Source organism: Sander lucioperca, chromosome 17 (assembly GCF_008315115.2).
Source record: "Sander lucioperca isolate FBNREF2018 chromosome 17, SLUC_FBN_1.2, whole genome shotgun sequence".
NCBI lineage: Eukaryota > Metazoa > Chordata > Actinopteri > Perciformes > Percidae > Sander > Sander lucioperca.
Genome location: NC_050189.1, coordinates 710,891 through 719,633, shown reverse-complemented (window position 1 = coordinate 719,633; position 8,743 = coordinate 710,891). Strand labels below are relative to the sequence as shown.

Genomic DNA, 8,743 nt, shown 5'->3' with positions numbered 1-8,743 from the left:
AAAATAAAAATAAAATAAAAAACATAAAATATATTAAAAATAACAAGATATGAATATTACATAATAAAAGTTAAAAAAATCAATAAATAGGTAAATAAATTAAAAAAGGTAAAAGTAGCAGTTAAATAGTAGTGGTGTCTGTTTCCATCAGAATGTTTTGTTCAGCTGTTTTCAAAATAAAAGACACAGTTCTTTTTTTCCTTATAAAATATATTCTTTATTCAGCGCTGATATTCCAGAATAACTTTGGTTCATGTTTTATTTTTGCTAAGTAGTTTAACTGACATAAAGCATTGATGTGATTGGCTGGAGAAGCCCAAACAGAAACATTAAACATAAACAGGAAAAGGCAAAATCTTTTTTAGAGAAAAACAACCTTTGACCTCTAAAGCAGGCGATCTAGTGTCAGATGAAAAGAAGGGAAATTTAAACACTTTTAGAAGTTACATAGTCACTCAGAAAACAGTTTATTATCCTCTCTGCGGACACAAAAAAAGAAGAATTTTCTGCAGATTTCCAAAGATTTCCCCAGATTTTAGCAGAATTTTCTAAAGATTTTAGCTGAATTTTCTGAAGATTTTTAGCAGAATTTTCTGAAGATTTTTAGCTGAATTTTCTGAAGATTTTTAGTCGAATTTTTGTAGATCTTTCGCAGATTTTTCACAGATTTTTCACAGAATTTTCCACAGAATTTCCGCAGAATTTTCTGCAGAATTTTCAACAGAATTTTCGCAGAAATTTTCTGCAGAATTTTCAACAGAATTTTTGCAGAAATTTTCAACCAATTCAAAATGAGAACTTGAAAACTTGGAGAAAATGTTAACACATCTTCACTCCAAGCAGAAAAAGTCTGTTAAACTCCCCAGATTTTCATTCTTGGTCACCGATGTAAACTGTGGGTTTTACTACAGACTCAAAATTGCGCCACAAACAGATCAAGTGAAACAGTTTGTAAAGTTTATTTATGTTTTTATAAAACAGCTGTGATGTAAAAACTATCCAGAGGAACTGAAGTGCTGCTTATTAGTTAATATATAAGTCATTATAATTACAAACGTGAAATATTTACTTGACACATAAATAACATCAGATTTTATAAACTACATGTGTTTTGTGTGTAGTAATTTTAATGTGTAACTAGTAACTAAAGTAACTAGTAACTAAAGCTGTAACAGATGAATGTAGTGGAGTAAAAAGAACAATATTTCTCTCTGAAATGTAGCAGAGTAGAAGTAGAAAGTGGCATGAAAAGAAAAGACTCAACTAAAGTACAAGTACCTCAACATTTGGACTGAAGTACAGTACTAGAGTAAATGTACTTAGTTACATTCCTCCTCTGGTAACGTGTGTGTGTGTGTGTGTGTGTGTGTGTGTCTCTCTGTTAGTGTGTCTGTGTGTGTATGTGTGTGTGTGTGTGTGTGTGTGTGTGTGTGTGTGTGTGTGTCAACATTTGGACTGAAGTACAGTACTGGAGTATCTGATCGGTGCATGAACTCGAGTACTCGCCGATACTGATATTTTAGGAACATGTCCAGTTTTCACCCTACTTCTTTTTCTTCTGTGGTTGTCTATGCCTCCGGTGTCGGGGGGGGCGGGGCATCACCCGGCAGCGGTAGCGGCGGCGGTAGCGGCGGCCGTAGCTTCCTCTCCAGCGTGGCCACGCGGTGCTTGAGTTTGCTCTGCGTGGCTTCGTGCTCGGCCAGCAGCCGGGCGTAGCGGGACTGCAGGACGTCCAGCTCGCTCGTCATCCGGTCTACCTTCTCCTCCATTTCCTTAGGGTCCGGGCCCTGGGCCGCCACCTGCAGAGGGGCAATTACACTCAGAGGGGCAACTACTATCAGAGGGGCAATTACACTCAGAGGGGCAAAAAACTCAGAAAAAGGCACAAAAATTGGGGGGGGAAAAAGCTACAAAATTGTCAAAAAAAATCAGACAACACCCTAAAAAAAAAGCGTCAAAAACCTTGAGAAAAGGCATATTTATATTATAGCCTATTATATTATGTATATTGTGTATATTGTGTATGTGTATGTATGTTGTGTATTGTGATGTTACCGTACCTCCAGGTCCAGCAGGCCGTCCTTCATGAGAATCTGCCGTCCCTTCTCCTCCAGCAGAGCTTTAGCGTCAGGATACTCCGTCAGCGCCTGCATCAGGTCGTCCTTGGACAGACAGAACAGGTCCGAGTAGCCGATGCTCCGGATGTTGGCCGTCCTCCGGTTTCCTGCTTTACTTCCTGTTGAGGAACAGTAAGGCTCGTTACTATAATAAAAACCACCGGATGTTCTGCATTTTCCTCTCTTTGCAGGGAACCAGAGAACCTTGTGTGATTTAGAAATCATGACTGCATTCACACGGGATAAGCAACTTTATTATGTCAAATTTATTATCACCAACGCTGCCAAAACAGACCACAAATCAAACACACAAGGGGTCCTATCTTGCACCCGGCGCAGCGCAAAGCAGAGCCCGACGCAAGTGTGTTTGCTAGTTTAAGACCGACGCAGTTGTCAGTTTCCCGTCCAGCACCCACGTTGTTTAAATAGCAAATGCACCTGCGCCCATCTGTGCGTCCATGGGCATGCTGGTCTTATAGGGAGGTGTGTTCAGGTGCCTTCTGGGCGAGCTGGTCTTACAGGGAGGTGTGTTCAGGTGCATTCTGGGCGAGCTGGTCTTACAGGGAGGTGTGTTCAGGTGCATTCTGGGCATGCTGGTCTTACAGGGAGGTGTGTTCAGGTGCATTCTGGGCGTATTGCTATCTTGAGGCAGCGGGAAGTGATCGCACCATTGACCAACAAAATGCTGCGTCAATAACGCAGCATTTCATTGTTATTTTTAGTTTCTGTCAATTTTGTCAAGATTTTTTTTTAAAAATTGCCACTTTTTTTTAAACATTTTTGTAGTTTTTTGTGCTTTTTTGTCACTTTTTCAGACATTTTTATCTTTTGTTGTCACTTTTGTCAGAACTTTTTTTTTTAACGTTTTTTCCCCCCACTTTGGATGGATGTCATTTTACCCAGAATGCAGCTGTGGTGTAGCCAGACCTTCCTCCAGTTTACCTTTGATAGCCAGGATGCTGATCTCTCCAAAGTAGCTTCCGTCGCTCAGGACGACAAACTGCTTGATGCCGTCGTCGGCGACAACGGCCAGTTTTCCCTCCTTGATGATGTACATCTCCCTGCCGATGTCGCCCTTCTTACAGATGTAGTCTCCGGGGCTGTAGACCTGCGGCTGCAGCTTCAGCACCAGCTCCACCAGCAGCCCCGCCTCGCAGTCCGCAAAGATACGAACCTGTAGCGCCACACAGAGACCACACACGGTTTAGTTTAGGGGGGTTAGGGTAACGTTGTTTATTTCAACATGGACCCTTTCTTTTGGTGAAAAAAGCGCCAAAAATGTTGAAAGACACAACAACAAAAACAACAAAAATGTAGTAATAGCACCAACAATTTAAAAAAGGCAACAAAAACGTAAAAAGAAATGTTGGAAAAAGCAACAAAAACATTGAAAAACCTTAAAAAAGTGACCCAGAAAAAGCATAAGAAGCGACAAAAACGTAACAAAGACAAACAAATGACAAAAATGGTAGAAGAAACATTGGAAACCATCAACTCAAGGACAATTTCACTTTTTTCAACATGGACCCTTTTTTTTGGTGAAAAAAGTGACAAGAATGTTGAAAACCAAAAAAACAACAAATATGTAGAAAAAGTGCCAAAAATAAAAAAAAAGGTGACAAAAACGTAAAATGAAATGTTGGAAAAACCAACAAAAACATTGAAGAAGCTTAAAAAGTGCTGAGAAAAACAGCTGAAAATAAAAACCAAAAAAAAGTAAAAAAAAAAAAAAAAAAAGCAACAAAAAACGTCAAAGAAAAGACAAATAATAAAAAAATGGCAGAATATTTTTTGGAAATTGTCAACTCAAGGATAACTTCACTTTTTTCAACATGGACCCTTTGTTTTGGTGAAAAAAGTGACAAGAATGTTGAAAAAAACGCCAAAAATGTTGAAAAAACAACAACAAAACAACAAATATGTAGGAAAAGTGGCAAAAATTTAAAAATAAAAAAGGCGACAAAAATGTAAAAAGAAATGTTGGAAAAAGCAACAAAAACATTGAAAAACATTTAAAAAGCGCTGAGAAAAACAGCTGAAATTAAAAACCTAAAAAAAAAGAAAAAGTGACCAACAAAAAGTCGAAAAAAAGCGACAAAAAAGTCAAAGAAAAGACAAAAAAATTACAAAAATGGCAGAACAAATGTTGGAAATTGTCAACTCAAGGATAACTTCACTTTTTTCAACATGGACCCTATTTTACTATTTGGTACCTTAAGCAAGATTTTAGCAGTTGCTTTACCGACATTTTGGGTGTTTTTTGCGGGTTTAAAAAAAAAGTTTTTGGCGTATTTGTCAACGTTTTGTTGCTTTTATCCAACGTTTTTTCTTATTATTTTATCATCTGGTGCCTTTGCCACGGACCGGCCCTGCATTAGTGTCTAAGTGTCTCATGTGAACAAAAATCTTTGAAACTGGTCCAGTATTGAGCGAGAACGCTGTGACCAGCAGCCGTGAATCGAGCTGCAATATCACTTTGAATGAAGTGTGTTTTAAGATGATAAAAATCCTGATTATTTACATGGAGTCTGGTGGAGTTTGGTGATGGTGATTTCAGGGCTGTTTCATGTTAAACAAAAAGGATCTTACTCTTTAACAAAAATGTCTATCTCTGTAGGGATCCTTTCCATAATGTTGTCAGACACCAGAGTTACTCTTTGAGTGTGTGCAGACCTTCTTTAACGTGTCCAGGTGGACGTTGATGTTTGAGTGTGTGTAGACCTTCTTGAACGTGTCCAGGTGAACGTTGATGTTTGAGTGTGTGCAGACCTTCATGAACGTGTCCAGGTGGACGTTGATGTTTGAGTGTGTGTAGACCTTCATGAATGTGTCCAGGTGGACGTTGATGTTTGAGTGTGTGTAGACCTTCATGAATGTGTCCAGGTGGACGTTGATGTTTGAGTGTGTGTAGACCTTCATGAATGTGTCCAGGTGGACGTTGATGTTTGAGTGTGTGTAGACCTTCATGAACGTGTCCAGGTGGACGTTGATGTTTGAGTGTGTGCAGACCTTCTCTAACGTGTCCAGGTGGACGTTAATGTTTGAGTGTGTGCAGACCTTCATGAACGTGTCCAGGTGGACGTTGATGTTTGAGTGTGTGCAGACCTTCTTTAACGTTTCCAGGTGGACATGGATGTTTGAGTGTGTGCAGACCTTCTTTAACGTGTCCAGGTGGACGTTGATGTTTGAGTGTGTGTAGACCTTCATGAACGTGTCCAGGTGGACGTTGATGTTTGAGTGTGTGCAGACCTTCTTTAACGTGTCCAGGTGGACGTTGATGGCGATCTCGGCTCTCAGTTTGTCCGGCAGATACTTCAACACCTCCCTCTCATCCACCGCTTTCTTATTGGTCCACAGGAAGTCAAACCACTTGATGACTCGCTTTTCCAGATCCGTCGTTACCTGGGTTACAGGGATGGAACATATTTACTATTTATGATAATACATAGTATTACCGTAATATACACTAATGTTACGGAGGAATAATTATTATGTAAAAATATATGTTTACACACAAAAAGGGTGATACTGACTGACTGACTGACTGACTGGCTCACTGACTGACTGGCTGACTGGTTGACTGACTGGCTGACTGACAGGCTGACTGACTGACTGGCTGACTGACTGACTGACTGACTGGCTGACTGACTGACTGACTGGCTGACTGGTTGACTGACTGGCTGACTGGCTGACTGACTGGCTCACTGGCTGACTGACTGACTGACTGACTGACTGACTGACTGGCTGACTGAATGACTGACTGACTGACCAACCTTTCTGAAGGTCATGTACTGTTTGATGGCGTCGATGCGAGCCTGGAAGGTTGCTCTGGCAGCGTTCATGTTGGTGATCATCGAACCAACGTTTCCGACGATTGTAGCGAAGATCAACACACCGACCTGGAGAAGAGAACAGCACGTCCATAAAAATATCAAAGTGTTGCAGGGAGAACCTTTCATAGAGTAAACAGAGATATTTATCTCCTGTAGCCACCGACATTGGGCTGTTTCAGACCAGAGGAACTTTGTCATATTTCTAAGATCCCTCTTTTTTATTACGCCGCACCAAAAGAACTCGCAACCATCGTAGTTCTTAGAGCGCCACTTTGAATGGACTTAAACTGTCTAGTGGTGGCGCCCTCTATGACTTTTATCCAGGAGACCGTTCTGTGTCACGTGCATGGTGGCCCAATGGTTAGCATTGTGGCTTCACAGCAAGAAGGTTCTGGGTTCAAATCCAGGTCGTTCTGGGCCTTTCTGTGTGGAGTTTGTATGTTCTCCCCATGTTTGCGTGGGTCTCCAGTTTCCCCCACCATCAAAAAACATGCACTAGGTTCTCCAGTCTGCACTGGCTCAGATCTGGAGTTGGTCTCAGGCGCGGTAAATGGCTGCCCACTGCTCCCTTGAGGGATGGGTTAAATGCAGAGAATGAATTTCCCTGCATGTATGTGTATGTGACAATAAAGTACCTTAACATTCAGGAAGTGAAGTAACGTCTGGTTTTAACCCAAACTAGTAGCTTTGGTGCCTAAACCTCACCAAACTAGGTTGACTGGGTCGTATTCGAGGAAATGAATAAATAATGAAACATATCGTCGTATGGTTTGGAGGACTGTTGGTGACAGAAGATCCCATATTAACTAATCACACAGGGGTAAAATGGACTCAATAAAAGTTATCAATTAATTTATGATATATAAAACACCCACCAGGAAGTCTGTGACGACGAAGATGTACTCGGAGTTCTCCACGGGTGGCGGAGTCTCTCCGATGGTGGTGAGCGTTAGAGTGGACCAGTACATGCTGTAGGCATACTTCCTAATCAGACGACCGAACTCTGGATCCGTCGGGTCGGGATACACAAACCTGTCGGCTCCGAAACCTGCAGGGACAGGACGTCAGCGCACATGAATCTAGATCTAGAAACTCACATGCTAACACATGCTAACATTGCTAACATATGGTAATGTGCTCACATTTCCAAAATATGCTAACATGCTTTTACAATCTATCATGTTAGCATGTGTTAGGATGTGGTAGCATGTGTTAGCATGCTATCACATGCTAACATGCTAACACATGCAACCACATCCTAACACATGCTAACATGCTAAAACATCCTAACACATGCTTACATATGCTACCACATGCTACCACATGCTAACACATCCTAACACATGCTAACATATGCTACCACATGCTACCACATCCTAACACATGCTAACATATGCTACCACATGCTAACATGCTAAAACATGCTAACACATCCTAACACATGCTAACATATGCTACCACATGCTAACATGCTAAAACATGCTAACACATCCTAACACATGCTTACATATGCTACCACATGCTACCACATTCTACCACATGCTAACATGCTAGTAGTAGTATAAGTGGCCGGATGTATTAAGCTCCCTGTTTTCAGAAACAAGTCGGGATTCGAACTGGCGAACCCACCGATGGCCTTGGAGAAGGAGTAGTAGAGGCAGGCGTTCCAGTGGATGATGATCACGATGTACATGACGAGGTTGGAGATACGCAGAGCGTTGGGGTAGTTGGTCCTGGTCTCCGTCCGCTGGAAGAACTCCAGCATCCTGAAACAAAGGAGAAGAAATTAAAATAGTTCACATAATAATAATAATAATAATAATAATAATAATAATAATAATAATACATTTTATTTATATAGCGCTTTACATGGTACTCAAAGACACTTTACAGTAAAACCAGCATATTATGAGAAAAAGACAAAAAAGAAGAAATTAACCCTTGTGTTTTCTTTGGGTCAAATTTGACCTGTTTTCAAAGTTTTTTATATCAGAAATTTGGGTTTCTTAACAACCAAATTGCCCCAAAACAACATGGATGCATGCATGTACATTGTACGGAACACCAACCCGTTAATAAGGATGTTTGGACAGTGGCTGTCAGCGTCTGATGCGACGAAAAAGGCGTCTTTCAGCGTGTTTGTGTAATGCACCGGGGTGGCAGCAGTTAGACAGATTTAGCGAGTAGTATGTAAGGAGGTTGGTTGGGGGGGTGGAAGGATCAAACACAGGACTTTCACCCACGTCACGCTTGTCGCACTTGCTATAGTCGCTTTTTTCTTTCCTCCCGCGTGTCACAGAACCGTACGCCCACCCACGACCTTTTCCTTAACATAACTGCATCAAAAGGGACGGCAATAGTCCCGACCAAGCGCGTTTACTTATAGCGCTAAAGGGACGGCAATAGACCCGACCAAGCACGTTTACTTATAGCGCTAAAGGGACGGCAATAGTCCCGACCAAGCGCGTATACTTATAGCGCTAAAGGGACGGCAATAGTCCCGACCAAGCGCGTTTACTTATAGCGCTAAAGGGACGGCAACAGTCCCGACCAAGCGCGTTTACTTATAGCGCTAAAGGAGACTTTTAGCGTCAATATGAACGACAAAGGCACCTGACCAAGCGTCCATATTTTACGAGATGGGTGTGAGAACGTGTTGGGAACCCATACAACATATACATCCATGTTGTTTTATTTAATTTCGTGGCATTTGAAAAACAGACTTCAGACTTGACTTAGACTTGATAAAGGTGGTCTTGCCTACAGCACTGAAGTTACTTTTCTGTACCTGTT

At 41.4% G+C, this 8,743-nt stretch overlaps 1 protein-coding gene across 1 annotated transcript in view; it reads right to left on the bottom strand.

Annotated features, from left to right (window-relative positions):
- Positions 1-1,546: 1,546 nt before the first annotated feature.
- The window catches only part of cnga1b (cyclic nucleotide gated channel subunit alpha 1b), a 12,242-nt gene continuing 5,045 nt past the window's right edge, over positions 1,547-8,743 (bottom strand). Inside the window, exons 8-15 of the mRNA XM_031277357.2 lie at positions 8,739-8,743; positions 7,580-7,716; positions 6,826-6,998; positions 5,891-6,016; positions 5,367-5,519; positions 3,060-3,291; positions 2,061-2,236; positions 1,547-1,799 (exon numbers count right to left, since the gene is read on the bottom strand). The exon at positions 8,739-8,743 is cut by the window's right edge and continues 170 nt beyond it. Coding sequence (XP_031133217.2) covers positions 1,569-1,799; positions 2,061-2,236; positions 3,060-3,291; positions 5,367-5,519; positions 5,891-6,016; positions 6,826-6,998; positions 7,580-7,716; positions 8,739-8,743 — 1,233 coding nt within the window. The 3' untranslated portion in view covers positions 1,547-1,568. The remainder of the gene's footprint in view (positions 1,800-2,060; positions 2,237-3,059; positions 3,292-5,366; positions 5,520-5,890; positions 6,017-6,825; positions 6,999-7,579; positions 7,717-8,738) is intronic.